Raw genomic sequence first — 18317 nt, 5'->3', positions numbered from 1 at the left:
TCATGTAGCCTAAAGTTGAAGTTCAGCTGATTACATGCTACACATGCATACCGGTACTATAAAACTTCAAGCTGAAACTAGGTACCAGGTAACCAAGAGATGCACAGATCGCATGACGCACCAAAGACACTCACTACCTAGCCTTCAATAGCCATATTAGTAGCTATTTCCTAATCAGGCCAAGTAAAACCAATATCAGGGACGCCAATTCGATGAGTAGATGTAGCACATTGTATCATATCAGACCCCTTTCAACTTTAGCTCATAGAAAGCAACATCACACCCGTCAACTTCCCAGGTCCTTGAATTCCTCAATCCCGCCAATGAAATAAGTGTTTCCCTTTCCAGCGTGTCGTACTTATAACTGCAACCAAACCGAACCTTCTCCTCCCGTGTTACCACCACGCCGTCCAAGGGAGGCCCAAGTTTGATGTCCCCACAGCGCGAAATTAACGAGGCCTCGTGGCGACCGATGATGTGATTCCACTCGCTGTGGAAGTACCATTCCTCAGGATTGAATACTACCTTCCCCTCCTTTCCTTGTCCTAGAAGTATATTGCCGTATCTCAACGCCTCGAGCGCGAAAGGTACTACGCCATCGCTGGTGTAAGCCCGTAGAACTTTCGTGGGGACCTTGCAACTATCGATCGTAACCAGGATGGAAGAACTCTGGCTAGCTTTCCCTGACAGAGCATCTTCCGCGATCTGCCGCAAAAAGGCCGCGGCATTCGCTCGGGAGTAGTTGCCGATTGTCAGACCCAACAAAAGCATGCAGTGTGGCAGGTCTCGGACTTCTGGTGTCTCCTTGAGCCATTGCAACCCATCTTCAAATGTCCCGTGCAGCGCGGAAAACCGGACGTGGTGAAAATCCTCCGTCGGAATCGCTTCTAAAGTTGATGCGAGCTCAGCGGCATTGAGATCTAGAGCATAGTAGGTGATATTCTTCTTCTGGACTTCCAAGGCGTTTAGGAGATAAATTACCTTGTCGAGGCTTCTGTAGATGGACATAGCACCCGGTGAATCAGTAAATGGTCGAGATCAAGATAGCAAAAATTAGAGAGGCAATCGGAGGTTTCATCCTTCGACAACTCACGCGCTTCCCATGTCGACGACCACGCTGTCATGGGCAATAGCAGATGCCATTGCATGAGCCTTTTCTTTCAAAATCCGAACCTCTTCGTGTCTCGGGTAGAATTCAAGCCCATGAGAGTGATGAATCCAATGCCGTAGTCCCTCGGCGCTGTAGAATAGCAGGGCTGGGAGTGTCTTGGGTTCATTCGTAAGGCCATCGACGACTCTTTCGTAAATAGAGCCCTCTAACTTTGGGTGGCGAATGTCAATAATAGTGGGCTGAATCCTAGAAGAAAAATTGGTAACAGCCATGATACTAGCGGGTGATCTTGGCCTCTGCTCCTTAGGTACCGTATCGTCTCCGGATTCTTAGCTAGTGGGAAGAGTTTACTCAGGGTATTTATACACAACTAGACATCTTATCCTTGTAGGAATAAGCGCATAAGTGAACGTCTACTTGCATTTCTGTAGGTTACTTGCATCTTGAGAAAACCCAAAACTATTGCAATCCCCGTGATTAAATCAACAAATAGCTAGGTAGGTAGGTGGCCATTTAAACGAAGATAAGCTGGTTATTTGGCATATCGGCGAATCAAATGAATGGATTTAAGCACGTTCTATATAGTAACGTACTACATATAACATGATCGAATGTCATAGTATAGACCTGTTGTCCTATCCTATCGAGGCTAGTATCCCATGTTTCTGACGGCATTAAGAACCACAGAGATACGAAATCACACCGCTGTTATCCCATCTAGAGGTCAGAAGAATGGGCCAGGAGATTGTGAGAGTCGGGGTAGACCTTCAGAGTAGAGATACGGTCTTGGCTGTCGAACTCCATGATCATGACCCATTCATGTTTGAATGGTTTGCCTGAATAATTGGTCAGTTGTGATGCTGTATGCTAAATTCTAGAAGAAATATACCAGCTCTGGTCGTGGCAGCGTTTCGAAGAACGGCCGCCACCCATGGGGACTGCTCGTTTCCGATCAAATGCACAATCTCTGTTTTAATAGGCTTGCTGTTATCGACGATCTTCTGCAGAGAAGGGCCAGAGTCAGAAGAGACCATGGACTGTACGGCCTCACGGCTGGAAAGCTGGCGAGATAGCTCTGTAGCCTCGCTGACAATCTGGAAATTGACGCGGTCGGCAAGATTATCGATCATGTTTCCGGACTTGACATTCGCCTGGTAGTCGGCGTCAATCTGGGAAAGCATTTGCGTTTCCAGCAACTGGCGAACAATATTCAATGGCGGTGTCATGCTGACTGTTGTATGAAGTATAAGATGCTAAAGGGGTAATGTTATTATTCTCTTTCCCGATCGTCTTTTCGTAGAAAGAGGCGGAAGAAGGAATATTATATATAGGGGAGCAAGTATAAGTATCTAAAATTGACTTCGATAAAGCAAAAAGAGGTTTTATTAAGCCGTTACACCAATTGGAGGTGTTGGAAGGTGATCTAGGTACAGATAACAAGATATATTCTCTCTACACCATGTGTATACTAATACAGTAATGATATGGCAAGGGGAGGCTGGGGGCTGAATTTGCCCCTGATGACACGAGTCTTATCCAATTGTTCCTCAACACGTTCTTGCATCATGGAGGCGTCACAATCCAGTGCTGGTATGCATTTCTCTATGGTTTGACAAGTTCGAACAGACGGGTGGGTGCTCCTCTGTGTCACGTCGTCAATCGATGACTATTTGGGCATGAGTACGTGGGTAGGGGGGTATGTTCTGATTCTTTGATCGATCAGATGCATCAAAGAATGCCTTAAGCGGGTACAATGTTGAACTGCTTACACCATGAAACTATGAGATGTTTCTAATGATGACCTTGTGATCAAAAGGATGCAATATGATTAGTCACCTGCAGATGGATTAAGTCTGTCAAGGTGTTGGTAACAACACCTCGAAGATCAACTGCATTATTTCATTCTCAGCTCTCATGGATGCACTTCATTTTCCTTTTTAGAATCAACATCGAATGTCTTTTACATGTGCTTAATATTTCCTTCCGCTTGCATTTTTCTCCACTACCACAAAAGTGAATTGCATGGGCTGTTGAGTACACCGGTCAGCAAAGTTGTGGAGGGAACCTACGTCAGACTCAATACTCTGAATCATACCTAGTAGGTAGGTAGATAGTACGAAGAGTAACTTGAGTTTTATCTTTTATGGACGTTAAAAGCTTACCGATACGGTCAAAAGATACGTTCAAAGCTATAATACAATTCTTGGAACAACCATCTAGGAAGCCCCTTTTTGTATAAACCTTTTACTGTCGCTCAAATTGTAGAATATCAAGTACGAAACATCTTCTCTAAGAAACACATTGATTGACTCTTTATCCCTCGCCCCCCAATTGAAATGGCAGCTCTATCTCATCCTCAGCCCCAGATCCAACGGTTTCCCGTCACCTCAGACGGTGCTGCCGTATACAAAGCCCTCGCAGATGACGGGGTCGTCATAATCGAGGGATTCCTATCTCCTGAGCAAGTAACCAAGCTAAATAGAGACGTCGATGCCCCACTGATCTCAATGAGAGAGGATGGGAAGATTTCGAAGCCTCCAAAAGAAGGCCAGTCGACCTACTGGATGGCAGATATTGTCCCACAGTATGTACAGCGGGTGCATAATCTTGTAGGCTTCAGCAAGGTCTTCCGCCACGAGATACTCAATCATGAGTTAATGCACGAGCTTTGCCGTTTGGCCTTCGAAGTCTCCGGCGACTATTGGCTGGGATACGGGGCTGTTATGGAAAATGGCCCTGGCACACATGAGCAATCCTGGCATCGAGATCAGCCAAACTACCCATTGCTTCGATCCGGTCCTGGGACCGCTGAGGGAATGCTCAATTTCTTCACGGCCTTGACCGACTTCACCCCCGAAAATGGAAGGACACAGTACATCTGGGGCAGCCACAAGTTAGTCGAAATAGGCGAGCCCGACGCCGAGCATCCAGTCGTGTTTTCCGACCTCAAAGCCGGTGACACTGCGGTACTGAGTGGCAAGATAGTTCATCGTGGCAGTTTAAACGCGACACTTGACACTTATCGCAGAGCTCTAGCACTTATAATCATACCAGGGGTCCTAACACCATTCGATGCGACTTGTCAACTACCTCGGCGTGTAGTTGAGACCATGACGCCATTAGCACAAAGGATGGTTGGTAGGCGAAGTGTGAGAGTTTCTCCGCCTTCTGCGATTGGGATTTGGTGTTTGAACATGAGAGAAGTCGGCGAGCAGATGGGTTTGAAATCTAATCAGCCTGATGAGGAGGGAGAGGAAGAATAAGTTTGTCTCTCCACGCCTCCATCTCTCTCGTTCTTTAGTTCAGTTTTGTATCATTCAATTATAGCTCCATGCTGGCTAAAGCTGATGAAGATCTTCCTAGGTGGATAGTGCTTCTCCCGTATCATCCATTTTGAAAGACTCGACTTAGCGACAACTGTTCTTAGCATATATGTATAGGTATTCCCCCTATTATATAAACATGGCAGAACTGTTACATTCTTTTGAAATTGATATTCATTTTCTTGGCCCTTTGGATTTTCTGATATTGGTGTCTACCTACCTATCTCTTCTCTATATTCATATCGCTGGAGAATTGGTACTGAATGTCATAGTCCCTACAACCCCGATGCAATGGTTAAGACAAGCCGTTCCTATAGGTATTTTGCTTCATATATACCTAGGGTTTTTAGTCTTCCGTTTCTTAACAACTTGGAACTTAGAACACTTTAAAGCTAGCATCTCTCTAAGAGGACACATTATAGCTATTGATACTAAAGATCGAGATTTATAAGGTTTGTTACATGAACTTGGTTGGAAATGACTGCTGGATCACGTAGCTTCAGTCGGGTTATTTAATCATTGGCCTAAGTAAAGCTTGATTCTCGAGATAATGGTCACAAATGTCCCTCTAAGAAGCAGGAAACTCCATTTCCCAGCGAACAAACTACATTCCCCGTGTTCAAAACGTAATAGATGCCCGTACATGGCTACGGTAAAGCTAACACATCTTCCTAGATGGATCCCCTGTGAGGTGTATCTAAGTTACTGGTTTCCCCTCTTTCAGTGGACATTCTGCACGTGTGCGCGTTTGCATCCCCGACGAAACCCCCCTCTGGCATACCTACTTGATGACGCCTGGACCCTTTCGATACTTTGCATGAATACCTAGGTCCGTACTCAACACTCTAGGCCTACGTACCTATGTAGGCAGGTACGTAGTAGTACTAAGGTACGCCTCGTTTTTTAAGACAGGTAGGTAGGTAGGTAGGTGTCATACCTAGGTAGGTATATATTCAACCTAGGGTTTGACTCGTCAGTTATCTAATAGTCATTTCTACCTACTAATCACTTACTTACATCAACAGAGTCTTCATTGATATCTCAAGATCTGTAAATACCATGGGATCAACTACCATTTCCAGTATTGCCAGTCGTCCTAATACCGGACAGTTGGTGACGCATAAGTCAATCGTTCAGAATGAGACTCATCATTCTCCAGATGGCGACGTCTGCTCTCACGATGTCATTGAACTTGCAGACAAAGACCAGTCGCTTGAATTTTGGAAATCACGCCTACACGAACTCCAACCTTGTATCTTGACGCTTCCCAAGCATGATATGCTACCTTCAATCTCATCACCAGTCAAGTTGGAGGTCAACTTGTATAGTAACGGTGCTCGATCCCACGATTTCTGCAAGAACGTTGGCGTCTCACTCGCAACTGTATTCAAGGCAGCATGGGGTATGGTTCTCCGCACCTATATAAGTTCGGATTATGTCTGTTTTGGATGCAAGACCATGGAACAGGATACGTTCTCAGATGACGTGGATGCAATTATAAAGTCACAAGTCGCAACACTCCCTTGCGAAGTTCAGTTCAGAGAAGACACGACACCGTTTGATATCATTCGCAAATTGGAATTTGAATTCATTGAAACACTTCCACACCAGCACATCCCTCTGGCCGAAGTCTATCGCGAATTAGGCATGGGACGTGATGCATTATTCAACACAAGCATGATTTTCTTTCCCGGGGAGAGATCCTTCAACAATCTACCACCCGAGGCTCTTTCAACAGGCACAGCTGATATGAAGGATCTAACAGATGTAAGAAAGCATGTTTCTTTTTATGTATACATAAAATGGGAACTTCATTCGGAGAACTAATTGTGGATAGTATGACATTATTGTTCATGTCGATTCAAAAGGGCAGTGCTCTCTCTCGTACTGGAACCATTTTATGTCAGACGAGCAAGCCAACCATCTGGCCGGTGCACTGAGCGTTGCTTTCAATTCCATTGTCGAATCTCCCCATTCGGCCGTCGGCCAAGTAGAGGTATTCAGCAATCTCGATCGGCAGAAACTATTACAGTGGAATCAGCGGGCGCCCGTCGCATCAGAATCCTGCCTCCACGACTTGATTAGTCAGAAATGTCACTCGCAACCCGATTCTCTTGCTGTAGTCTCATGGGATGGTTCATTTACATATCGCGAACTTGATCGACTCTCGTCTACTCTTGCCGGCCAGCTTCATGCAGCGGGTGTAGGTCCTGATGTTTTTGTGCCCATCTATTCTGATCGATGCAAGTGGGTGCCAGTCGCCATGCTAGGTATTATGAAGGCAGGGGGAGCTTTCTGTGCTTTGGACTCTTCGTACCCTCCAAGCCGCTTGTTGGAGATTTGTCGGGCGTTGAAGTCGACTATGATGCTGACAACGGCGAACAAAACCCAGCAAGCAGGCCAATTGGTATCTACCATAATCATCCTCGGAGACAACCTACGGACATATAATAACGCAGATGGAGGGGAACCGCAGACAGCGTTCTCGGATATATGCCCGAAAAATGCCCTGTATGCTGTTTTCACCTCAGGTTCCACCGGAAAGCCGAAAGGGATTGTGATCGAACATCAGTCGTTCTCTTCGTGTGTGCTGGCCTCACTGATGCCCCTAAATATCCGACCTCAAGAACGCGTATTACATTTCGCATCTTATGCATTTGATCTGAGCATTTTTGAGATCCTTACACCACTCGCTTCCGGGGCTTCAGTTGCCATTCCATCAGAAGAAGCCCGACTCAAGGATCTCCCCGGAACAGTAAGAGAACTCCAGGCGACGTGGGCGTTTCTGACACCTACAGTGGCCCGCCTATACCAGTCGGATGATTTCCCTTCGTTGCAGACGTTATGTCTGGGAGGCGAAGCTGTGGATGCTCGAGATATTGGCATGTGGACGACGAAGAACCTTGTCACAGGGTATAATCCCGCCGAATGCTGCCCGCTTGGCATCTCCGGCCAGCTTGACCAGCCCATGGCTAATTTCTTGGGATGGTCCTTTTCATCGCAGTGCGCCTGGATTGTGGATCCTCAAAACTGCCAGAAGCTAGTTCCTATAGGTGCGATAGGGGAGCTTGTTATTGAGGGACCAGCCATTGCAAGGGGCTACATCCATGATCCAACTTCCTCTATTCCCGATTCACCCTTCATTCCATCTCCACCGTGGTTGTCTCGCTTCCGTGCGAGCTCTTCTCGAGCTACACGTCTGTATCGAACGGGCGACCTGGTTCAGTATGGCCGCGATGGGGCCGTGCACTTTGTTGGCCGGAAGGATCTCCAGGTAAAGATTCGAGGACAGAGAATTGAGCTCACTGAGATTGAATTCCACCTGCATAAGGCTCTTTCCCACGTCACCAGTCAGGTGGTCGTTGAGGCGGTGGAATTTACTGACCGCACAGCTCTCGTCGCCTTCATTTCATCTACAGAGAGATCCGGCTCGAAAAGAGTCGGGGAGAGCCCCCTTTTGTTAGAAGAAACTACCCAGCAGTTCGAGCATCAAGTAGCAGATGCAGCCTCGAAGTTACGAAGAACTTTACCCAGCTACATGGTCCCTGCTTCATATCTACCTATAAGATATATCCCTATGTCTAGAAGTGGGAAGATTGACCGGTCGGCATTGAAATCACTGGCCATCTCACTACCCCCGGAAATTTTAGTCCGCATTGGGGGACAATCCGGGCCAGGAAAAGCGCCAGCAACGGATATGCATCGTCGCCTACAGAGCCTTTTCGCTCAGGTGATAGGCTGTACTCCTGACCGAATCCAGACAGACAGTAATTTCTTCCAGTTGGGCGGCGACTCGATCCAGGCGATGAAGCTTTTAGCACTGGCTCATCAAGATGGGTTGGGCGACCTCACGTTCCAAGACATCTTCCAGCGTCCAGTATTGGAGGACATGGCCTTGGCCTTGAGTTCGATCATCGAGCGCCCTTCTTCAGGTTCTGAAGATCTCGGGCTAGCCCCCTTTACTCTAGTTAAAGATGCCAGTTCACTTGTCAATATCGTAAGTGAGCAATGTGGTGTCGCCGAGGGAGATATCGAAGATATATACCCCTGTACCCCTCTACAAGCAAGTCTGATAACCGCCACTTCACACGACAAAGATGCCTACGTAGCATTACAATCCTTCATTCTACAAGACGATGTAGACAAAATTAGGCTTGAAAGAGCGTGGAATACTGTCGCAGAGAATCATGGCATCCTTCGCACACGCATCGTCCTGGCCAATGATAGCTTTTACCAGGCTGTCGTGAGAGGCCCGGTCACTTTCTCAGAGGGAGTGAAAACCGAAGGCCTTGCCAACCCGCTTGATCTCTCTATTGGTTTAGGGACCCCATTAATTCAATTGCACCTTACAGGTCAGCGGTTACTAGTTGCCATGCATCACGCAATATATGACGGGTGGTCATTAGCGCTACTCTTTGCCGAGGTTGATCAAGCGTATCGCCAACTTTCCATCCGACAAGGGCCTATGTTCAACCGTTTTGCGAAGCATGTATTGGACTCAATGGACTCCGCGGTATCATATTGGAAAGCAGAGCTACATGATGCGGATCCCGTACACTTTCCGGGGCTGCCCTTTCTTGATTACAAACCCGAGCCTTGCGCATCGACTACAAGGTCAATTTCTCTTACCGACGTGAACGACGTACGCCGCATCGTGACTGTTGCGACTGAACTTCAATTGGCTTGGGCTGTCACTAGCAACACGTACGAAAAAAGCCAGGATGTCATTTTCGGCGTTATCTCCTCAGGACGAACTGCATCAGTTGAAGGCATTGATAGGATGCTAGGCCCCACACTTGCGAGCACGCCGCTTAGAGTGTTCATCAATCCAGGCCAAAAGGTGACAGAAGCATTAGAAGAGGTTCAATACCGGTCGGTGGAGAAGATGAGATACGAGCATGCTGGCTTGCAAAATATTGCCCGGCAAGGCCCAAACGAAGCAGCAGCTTGTCGCTTCCAGACATTGCTTGTTATAGAACCCAGGCGCCCAGACAAGACTCCCGGAAGATGGTACAGGAAACATGAGTTCTTATCCAAACTCACGAAGTTCAGCAGCCATTCATTGACACTCAGGTGTCAGCTCCTACCCGATTCGGTCAAAGTCACTGCGATTTTTGACCCGATAGTTGTGCCCGGCCCTCAGATGCAACATATCTTGTCCCAGTTCGAACACATATTGACGCAGGTTCGTGCCGTTGGGTTGAAAGACACCAGAATCGGAGACATCAACAGGTTGAACTCCCAAGACTGGGATACGTTGACAAAGTGGAATTGTACACTTCCTCCGGCACCAGAGTTATGTGTACATCAGATGATACAGGACAAATGCCAAAGACAACCTGAAGCATTAGCAATTCATTCGTGGGACGGTGACCTAACGTACCACGAGCTTGAGCAGTATTCAAAGCGATTGGCCAGTCATCTCCAGTCGCTTGGGGTTGGTCCTAATTCTATTATCGCCATCTTCCTTAAAAAGTCGTTATGGACGGTAGTAGCTCAAGTTGCTGTGCTAACGGCCGGCGCTGCATTCATAACCTTAGAGACCTCCCAGCCCATCGACCGTCTGCGCGAAACCTGTCATACTATTCAACCAGCCGCAGTGCTAACGTCGGATGAGTTACATATATCCAAAGTCGACCTTGGGATTGGATGTCCGTATCTCGTGCTGAATCAGCAATTTCTCCATCGAGAAGCCGACGGCCCTGAGCGACCTCCTAAAATAGCCGTAACAAAAGCTTCTGACGCGATGTACAGCATTGCCACATCAGGGACCACAGGCAAGCCCAAGGTGGTGGTTATTGAACACAGAGCATTTCTAGCCACTGCAATGCGCCTGATAGATCTTTGGGGCCTCACTGCGGACTCTCGTGTTCTTCAATTCGCCGGATATAGCTTCGATATCATGATCCTGGAGCATTTCCTTACCCTGCTCGCTGGTGGCAGTATTTGTATTCCATCGTCGTTCGACAGAGAGAATCGTCTCGCGACGATTATGGAAGAGATGCGTATCAATTTCGCTTTATTGACAACCTCGACAATCCCTCTGCTCACTCCTGCCGCTGTGTCTAGCCTACGAATTTTAGTACAAGCCGGCGAGCCCATGCACCATGGTATCATCGACTGCTGGGCCTCTCATGTGAGATTATTCAACGCCTATGGGCCGACGGAGTGCGCAGTCTGTTGTTGTAGCACCGGTGTGATCAGTTCAGATGCCAGAAACCCTAAGAATATCGGTTTCGCAGTTGGTTGTGTTCACTGGGTCGTAGACCCAGACCTACCAGACAGTCCGCCGGTTCCAATTGGAGCTGAAGGTGAATTAATCATAGAAGGTGCTGTACTTGCTCGGGGCTATTTGGGTGATCCGGCACGGACAGCTGGTGTATTCACCCCCCGGCCTCCTTGGCTACATAATTTCAGGGGCGGCAGTGGAGAAGACCGAGTTTATCGGACAGGCGATATTGTTAAATACCAGCTCGACGGATCGATCTCCTACGTGAGACGGAATGATTCCCAGGTCAAACTCCGCGGCCAACGAATAGAACTCCAGGAAGTTGAACATCATCTCCAGAGCTGCTTTCCGAATGCGGCTCAAATTGTCGCTGATGTTGTTACCCTATCTGATACCCAGTCGACTATCCTGGTAGCCTTAGTATTGATCGCTTCTGCTTCCTCGTCTGAATGGGTAGCAGCGAATCCAAATCATGGCGGGGGAGCGCCAGATAATAATATTTTGTTGCCGGCTAATAGCTCTCGGTTTCTCACCACCGCATCCACCGCTGAGCTCGCACTCCGGGAAAGAGTTCCTTCTTATATGGTTCCCAGTCTATTCATACCAATCTCAAAAGTCCCACGTGGTGTAAACGGAAAGGTCAATCGCAAGGAGATTAGTAGGTCTCTCGCATCTCTATCTCGGGAAGAGTGGAACAGTTACGCCTCCCTTGACAGAGTCGCTCCGTCCACCGATCTTGAACGCAAGCTGCAATCGATCTGGGCTCGTATCCTCAATATCACTCCCGAGTCCATTGGTATCTTTGACAGTTTGTTTCGCTTAGGTGGTGACTCAATCACCTGCATGCAAGTCGCTGCGCAGTGTAGAGGGGAAGGAATCCTGATTACCGTCAAGGACATCTTCGAGCAACGGACCATTGGAAAGCTAGCGGCTATTGCGGCGGAAATGCATCGTTCTGAACCATTAGAACTCATAAATATCACGGAGACTGATTCCTCTTGGTGCCGGCCTGACCAATTGGAAGAATACATGGAACGTATCAGACCCTATCTCAAGAAACACCAAGTCGTTCAAGACGTCTATCCATGCTCTCCAATTCAACAAGGCATTCTTATGAGCTGCGCCCGTAATCCCAGCCATTACGAGGAGGTCATCCAGTGGAAAGTCTCTAGCAAGGATCCCATTGATGTCGATCGTCTGCGTGATGCATGGCATCAAGTTGTAGAACGGCATTCCATGCTTCGTACGGTGTTCTTGGATGTATTTGGGGAAAATTACTTAGACCAGGTAGTCCTGAAGAGCCACATACCTTCGGTCATAGTGTACAGCGACGGAGAAGACCCGGGGAAACCAGACTTGTCAGACAATGCTCAGCCTATGCACCATCTCCAGGTTAAAATTTCAAGTGCGGGAACAAACACTGTCAGTTTGTACATAAACCACGCACTTGTAGATGGCCACTCACTGTTCATCATCAGACGGGACTTGGCCCTGGCGTACGAAGGCCGTCTCGTCTCGTCTCCTGCACCCTCCCCCTATCATGAATACATTGCATACTTGCAAAAGGGCCATTCTCGACAAAAATCCAGGGAATACTGGAAGTCCTACATAGAAGGCACCTCCCCCTGTCTCTTCCCCAGTCTAAACGACCTCGGTTCAGAAGACCAACCACAGCCTTTTGGCGCATTCACCCTAACACTGGGAAAAACCACCAATATCACTCAATTCTGTGAGGATCACAAATTGGCGCTTACCAGTGTACTCCATGTAGCATGGGCTATAGTAGTGCGACGATACACGGAAATGGATGAGATTTGCTTTGGCTATATGTCGTCTGGTCGTCATGTGCCCATAGCCGGTGCGAATGATATCGTAGGTCCCTTATTCAACATGTTAGTGGCGCGAATGAACTTGTCATCTGACGCAACGGCTCTCTCCATCATGCAACAATATCAGGACGGCTTCCTATCCAGCCTAGATCATCAACATCAACCGTTGGCCGAAACCTTGCATTCTATCGGGTCGGCTTCAGGAGAGTTATTCAACACGCTGATCTCGATATTCAATGATACGAAAGAGTGCGATCCATCCCAACAGCCTTCCGCCATTTCTCTTGTTGGCGATGATATACAAAATCAATCTGAGGTAAAAGATGCCACATTCTCATCTCTCTTTCCACGTTTAGTATACTAACACCGATGTCCTCGCCATAGTATCCTATTGCATTAAATATCCTCATGCTTGCCGAGCAGGCTCACATGATGTTCTCCTACCACAAGTCGCTACTAAGTGATGGTTATGCCCGAATAGTAGCTAAGGCCTTCTGCCACGTCCTAGGCACGGTCCTCAAACGCCCCCAGCTCCCTCTCAATGAGATTGAGGTGCTGGACGAAGAACATAGATGCAACCTCTATGAGCGCAACCGTTCTATTGTGGCTCCACTTGACAACTGCTTGCACTATGTTATCCATCAGCATAGTCTTGATTTCCCTGATTCCCCGGCTGTTTGTGCATGGGATGGAGATTTCACTTACCGACAATTAGACCAGCTCTCTTCGTCGCTGGCAAATGAACTCATCAGTCAGGGCATCGGCCCAGAAGTGGTTATTCCAGTGCTTCTGGAGAAGACTTGCTGGACCCCAGTGGCTATGATTGCTGTTCTAAAGTCAGGAGCTTCTTTCGTCCTCATGGATGCGTCACATCCACTGAAACGGCTCCAAACAATCTACAAAGTCGTCAACGCTCCATTGATCCTAGCATCACCGCAGACATCATCTAAAGCGCTAGAAATTTCGCCTCTAGTGATCGAGGTTACAGGCCGGTTGTTCGAACAGGAACAATCTGAGAAAAAGCATTCCTGGCTTAGAGTGACGGTAGAAGGAAGCAACGCTGCATATATATTATTTACCTCCGGCACGACAGGACAGCCAAAGGGTGCCATTATCGAACATTCGTGTCTGGCAACGTCCCTGGAACACATGAGTTCTCGCTTTTTCACTAACTCTAGATCTCGTGTACTACAATTCACCTCACATGCCTGGGACATAGCTGTGCTAGAAGTACTACTCACTCTCCGTGTAGGGGGATGCGTCTGCATCCCTTCTGACGAGGAACGTATCAGCAATATTGCGCAAGCAGCAAATCGAATGATGGTAAACTGGGCCATTGTAACACCTACCGTTTCCCGGCTGGTCCGGCCGGAGGATTTTGTTCACCTAGAAACACTGGTACTAGGTGGCGAGCCCATGTCCCCTACAGATCTAGCCACCTGGCACGATAAGGTGCGCCTTCTTGAGGGCTATGGCCCTGCTGAATGTAGCATGATTAGTACAATATCCAAACCACTAGTTCGGTCGAGTCATCCAAGAAACATTGGACAACCCAGCGGGTGTGTAGCATGGGTCGTACATCGCGATAACCATCACTTGCTAGTACCGCCCGGCGCGATAGGAGAGTTGGTCCTGGAAGGGCCGATCGTGGGCCGTGGATATATCAACGACCCAGAACTATCTGCTGCAGTCTTCATCGATCCTCCATCCTGGCTCGTAAGCCTCAGGAATAATCATATCCCCAGAAAATTATACAAGACTGGAGACCTCGTTCGCCCCACTCTAGACGGTACTTTTATCTTCGTCGGACGCAAGGACAATCAGGTTAAAATTCGGGGCCAGCGCGTTGAATTAGGCGAAGTGGAAGCTTCAGTTTCACGAGCCTTCCCTAAGAGCTATGTAGTCGTTGAGCTTGTGAAAGATTCAGGCCTGGAGCTCTTGGTAGCTTTCATCTTGGAGAAAGAGGCAGCATATGTACCACGAAACAGCAACAGCAGTCTCCTCCACCCCGCCTCTAATCTCTTCCGAGAGTCTGTTAGCGCAGCGATCTCCGGTCTTCGAGAGAGCATGCCATCATATATGATACCCAACTTATTCCTACCATTGGCCTATCTGCCAAAATCGCCCACGGGTAAAACCGAGCGGAAAGTTCTTCGAGATCACGTCGCTTCTTTATCCCAAGTAGAACTTGAGGTTTATCGTACTATGAACAGCTCTCGGCGAGAACCATCAACTTCATTGGAAGCACGACTGCAAGAATGTGTGGGTGACGTGTTGCATAAATCCTCGGATAGCATTCCGCTAGATGAGGATCTATTTGCAGTCGGACTGGACTCGCTCAAGGCCATGGCGCTAGCAACATCAGCTCGCGGAAGTGGACTGGAGATCTCAGTGCCAACAATATTTGAGTATCCGCGATTATCTGAGCTGGCTATAATCCTTGGCCAGAAACAAGGGGCCAAGCAGGAACAGCGTCCAATAGCGCAGCCAAACCTTCTGATGGCATCCATAGACGAGCTCTGCCAGCAGTGGCGGCTAGATCGAAGTCAAGTTGTTAACGTTGTCCCAACAACATATTATCAACGGACATTTATTGCTTCGCATCACGCCGCTTTTATCGCATTGCACTTTTCTCGGCCACTTGACTACACAACGTTCCGAACCGCGTTCGTTGCTGCTGTGCAAAAACATCATATCCTTCGTACTGCTTTCGTCCCTTTCCAAGGCTCATTCGTGCAAATATCTCTGAATAACTTCGATGTCCCAGTACAAGAAATCATTACCGACGAAGAAGACCCATCTATAGTAACGGAGTCCATCTGTCGGGAAGTAGATAAGCTCCCGGTCTTATTCGGGACTCCAACGACTCAGCTCCTACTGATAGTGGGGCGAGTAAGCGGCCGTCTTTCGGCAGTGCTAAGACTCTTGCGCGCGCAGTACGACGGTGTAACGGTGTCCTCTATCATTGCGGACCTGCGTTCCGCCTTTGACCATCCAGCCATCTCGCCTACCTCACTTCCGACACTAGCCTACCCCGACTTTATTGCCAGCCGTATAGCGTATAACACGCCACCCGTCTATCAGGTGTGGCGAGAATTGCTAGAAGGGTCGTCCATGACTTACCTTGCTCCGCGTAGAGAATACACTCGAGATGTAGATATATCACAGATCGAGCTGGAGGCGAAAGTCACCCGTGATATCGCAATGCCCGACACTAACTGGGGCTTCACTATGGCTACTGTAGTCAAAGCAGCGTGGGCCCTGTGCCTTGCTCGGAAGGCACAAACTCAAGATGTGGTGTTTGCGCAGATCGTGAGAAACCGTCATCTGGCCATCTCCGGAGTCGAGCGCACCGTTGGACCTTGCCTTAACCTAGCCCCTGTCAGGGTCCCCATAAGGCCCGAGTGGGATGGGAAGGACCTTCTGCAATTTGTCCAGTACCAGCAGATGCGCACCATGGCTTGCGATACGGTGGACTGGGATGACCTAGTCACCGAGACCACCGCATGGCAACGAGGTACGGATCCCGGGTCCGCAATTCACTACCTGAGCGCGCCTCTTGGGAGTGACTATATCTTTGCGGGAGATGTCCCATGCCATATGCAGCTTTTGGACTTCAAGATGACGCAAATCTACCCATTGATGTTATGTCTGCCATTTCCTAGTGAGCAGGATAGCACGGTTACGATATTGAGGATCGTTTTTACGAGTGCTATCTTTGGTCAAGATGTAGCAGAAGAGATTATTTCGGATTTCATAGAAATGGTTATTCAACTCACTAATCATCCGGAATTGTTAATTTCGAAATTACTTGAGCCCGTCGGAGGTGGTTAGGGGGAGGACGAGTCTACCCCCGAGGAGGAAGAACATCTTCCAGACCTGGCTACTATGTAATAGACAGACATTCTCCCTCGCCATTTCAAATAATGTATTGCAATAGATACAGTACAACGTAAAGATTTTACTGTATCATACATCCAATATAGACCAACTCTTCCTCCGCTTAATTGTAGTCAGGGGGATATCTCTGCTCGACGCATTGGGGATACGTCCAATAAATCAACCCTGCCATAAGCATGTTGAGCAGCTTCCTTCTAAGGGACAGTTGCGGGACGTAGTGCTTCGTCATATCGTACTCATACATCAGGACGATATTGCCGATGAAGTTGAGCAATCGAAACATTCTGCGTTCAAGGTTAGTCAAACTTGTTCCTGCATCATAACGACCGAATCCTACTCTTCTCGCATAAACCCACGGAGATACCGAATATACGCCAGATATTTAGATGGACTTCACTCACACATTCACCCCATAAAAAACCAACGCCACAATAGCGCTCCGTTCAGGAGCTCCATCACCCACACCCGTAGCAACAGCATACACCGGCGGAATCCACAAACCCAAGATAACCAGCTCCAGCACCCCAACCCAATGATACGTACGCACGCGATTCCCCCTAAACGCCAGAAACGCCATGCACACCCACAGCAGCGCGAAGCCTGCCACCACGGGCGGGAAAACGCGCCTATCCCCGCGGAAGTAGATCAGCGAGAGCGCGGCGGCCACGACGCCCGCCGCGAACTGCGCGAACCCGAGACACAGGAACGCCCACAGCACGCGGTAATAGCGGTCGTAGCAGCGGCGATGGAACTGCTCGTAGGGAGAAGCCGTCCCGCGGACGGGCCACCCGCACCAGCGGCACACCCACGCCGAGTCCGAGTTGGCGAGGGTCAGGCTGGTGCCGACGTGTAGGTCGCGCGAGGAGACGGCGCAGCGGAAGCATTTCGAGCTTAGGGGGCGGTCGTTGGAGGTGGCTTGGACTTGGGGTTGGGGCTGGAGGATTAGGCTTTGCCGTCCCGGGCGCTTGAGACATGATTGGCAGTGCGAGATCAGTTGTCGCGAGAAGCGCTCGTCGCCGCCGAAGTGCGCGCGCACGAAGTCCCGGGTGAGGAGGGCGCGGAAGTGGCGACATGTGCGACGGAGACGTTCCATATCGCCGAAGTTGAGGTACGCTGCGATCATGTACTGTAATTCGTTTGGCAGTTCCAGGAGCCGTGAGCGGGGTTTTAAGACGGAGGATTCCTCGGAGAGGTCATTTTGGAAACATGAGTAAACGCTGCTCCGGGCTCTAGATCGGGATGAAAGGTAGGAACGGGGTGATGTGGGGCCGGTGGCATCTCCTTCCTGACCCGGAGTTGCCGTCTTTTCCCGGAGGTGCTCGATGCCTTGCCGGACAAGTAAGTCAATCCCGCTTGTTGGGGTGATGGAATTCATATCCATCGGGTGCCTGATCCTTGTAATCGGGGGTAATTTGAATTGTAAAGACAGGTTAAACCGGAAATCGTTTCAAACTGAAGACTAGTTGCCCAAAGCTAAACGAGACCATAGCACTCGTCCGCTCAATGATTTCCTTGTCTCGGGGAATTTGACGTCGTTCCAGTATCACTTGGGATTTGCTAACCTGATATTTAGTCTGCTGATTGTTTGAACGGAATTCAAGCTAGATTCCGGAAGTTGCTTCAACTTAATTGAAAAGGCCCTTGAGGAAACGACCGTGAACTCCAAGGCCTCAGCATACGATATGTCCCCTTCAAATACTAGATCCTGTGGAATGGGGGAGCAAAATTTATGAATTATATTCATGCAAAGAGTAGAAAACCTCAGATCGCAGAATATGGATCCGACCGTGTTTATCTGAGGTTTCCGTTTGTTTGCGTTCGCATGTCAAGTTTTGGTAGTTGTATTTTGATCAGGGTGCTCATGCGTTGGGCGTCGCAACAGGGGAAAGTAACAGGTGCGGCCAAGATCTTGGCTACAAATTTGA

General features: G+C 48.7%; 5 protein-coding genes across 5 annotated transcripts; 2 read left to right on the top strand and 3 right to left on the bottom strand.

Annotated features, from left to right (window-relative positions):
- Positions 1 to 8: 8 nt before the first annotated feature.
- F4807DRAFT_121710 (uncharacterized protein) lies at positions 9 to 1679 on the bottom strand. Its single transcript, XM_047992898.1, has 2 exons — positions 1094 to 1679; positions 9 to 994 (listed from the first exon to the last, which is right to left on the bottom strand). The coding sequence occupies exons 1-2, from the start codon at positions 1381 to 1383 to the stop codon at positions 241 to 243; spliced, it is 1044 nt and encodes a 347-aa protein (XP_047858844.1). The 5' UTR covers positions 1384 to 1679; the 3' UTR covers positions 9 to 240.
- Positions 1680 to 1828: 149 nt separating this feature from the next.
- F4807DRAFT_455964 (uncharacterized protein) lies at positions 1829 to 2337 on the bottom strand (the record flags this gene model as incomplete). Its single annotated transcript, XM_048000806.1, has 2 exons — positions 1829 to 1947; positions 2001 to 2337. 2 exons carry the CDS (start codon positions 2335 to 2337, stop codon positions 1829 to 1831), a joined length of 456 nt encoding a protein of 151 aa, XP_047858843.1.
- Positions 2338 to 3108: 771 nt separating this feature from the next.
- Positions 3109 to 5049, top strand: F4807DRAFT_407531 (PhyH-domain-containing protein). Its single transcript, XM_047996383.1, has 3 exons — positions 3109 to 4374; positions 4475 to 4551; positions 4707 to 5049. The coding sequence occupies exon 1, from the start codon at positions 3448 to 3450 to the stop codon at positions 4372 to 4374; it is 927 nt and encodes a 308-aa protein (XP_047858842.1). The 5' UTR covers positions 3109 to 3447; the 3' UTR covers positions 4475 to 4551; positions 4707 to 5049.
- Positions 5050 to 5442: 393 nt separating this feature from the next.
- F4807DRAFT_121591 (lysergyl peptide synthetase subunit 1) lies at positions 5443 to 16558 on the top strand. Its single transcript, XM_047992897.1, has 3 exons — positions 5443 to 6201; positions 6272 to 12808; positions 12877 to 16558. The coding sequence occupies exons 1-3, from the start codon at positions 5494 to 5496 to the stop codon at positions 16324 to 16326; spliced, it is 10695 nt and encodes a 3564-aa protein (XP_047858841.1). The 5' UTR covers positions 5443 to 5493; the 3' UTR covers positions 16327 to 16558.
- Positions 16496 to 17773, bottom strand: F4807DRAFT_455961 (uncharacterized protein; the record flags this gene model as incomplete). The annotated part of the gene is made up of 2 exons (XM_048000805.1): positions 16496 to 16676; positions 16794 to 17773. The coding sequence occupies 2 exons, from the start codon at positions 17771 to 17773 to the stop codon at positions 16496 to 16498; spliced, it is 1161 nt and encodes a 386-aa protein (XP_047858840.1).
- Positions 17774 to 18317: the final 544 nt, after the last annotated feature.

The sequence above is a fragment of the Annulohypoxylon truncatum genome, assembly GCF_022578515.1.
Source record: "Annulohypoxylon truncatum strain CBS 140777 unplaced genomic scaffold F4807scaffold_2, whole genome shotgun sequence".
Taxonomy (NCBI): domain Eukaryota; kingdom Fungi; phylum Ascomycota; class Sordariomycetes; order Xylariales; family Hypoxylaceae; genus Annulohypoxylon; species Annulohypoxylon truncatum.
The sequence above is the reverse complement of the archived record's forward strand: the minus strand, read 5'-3'. Positions and strand labels throughout refer to the sequence as shown.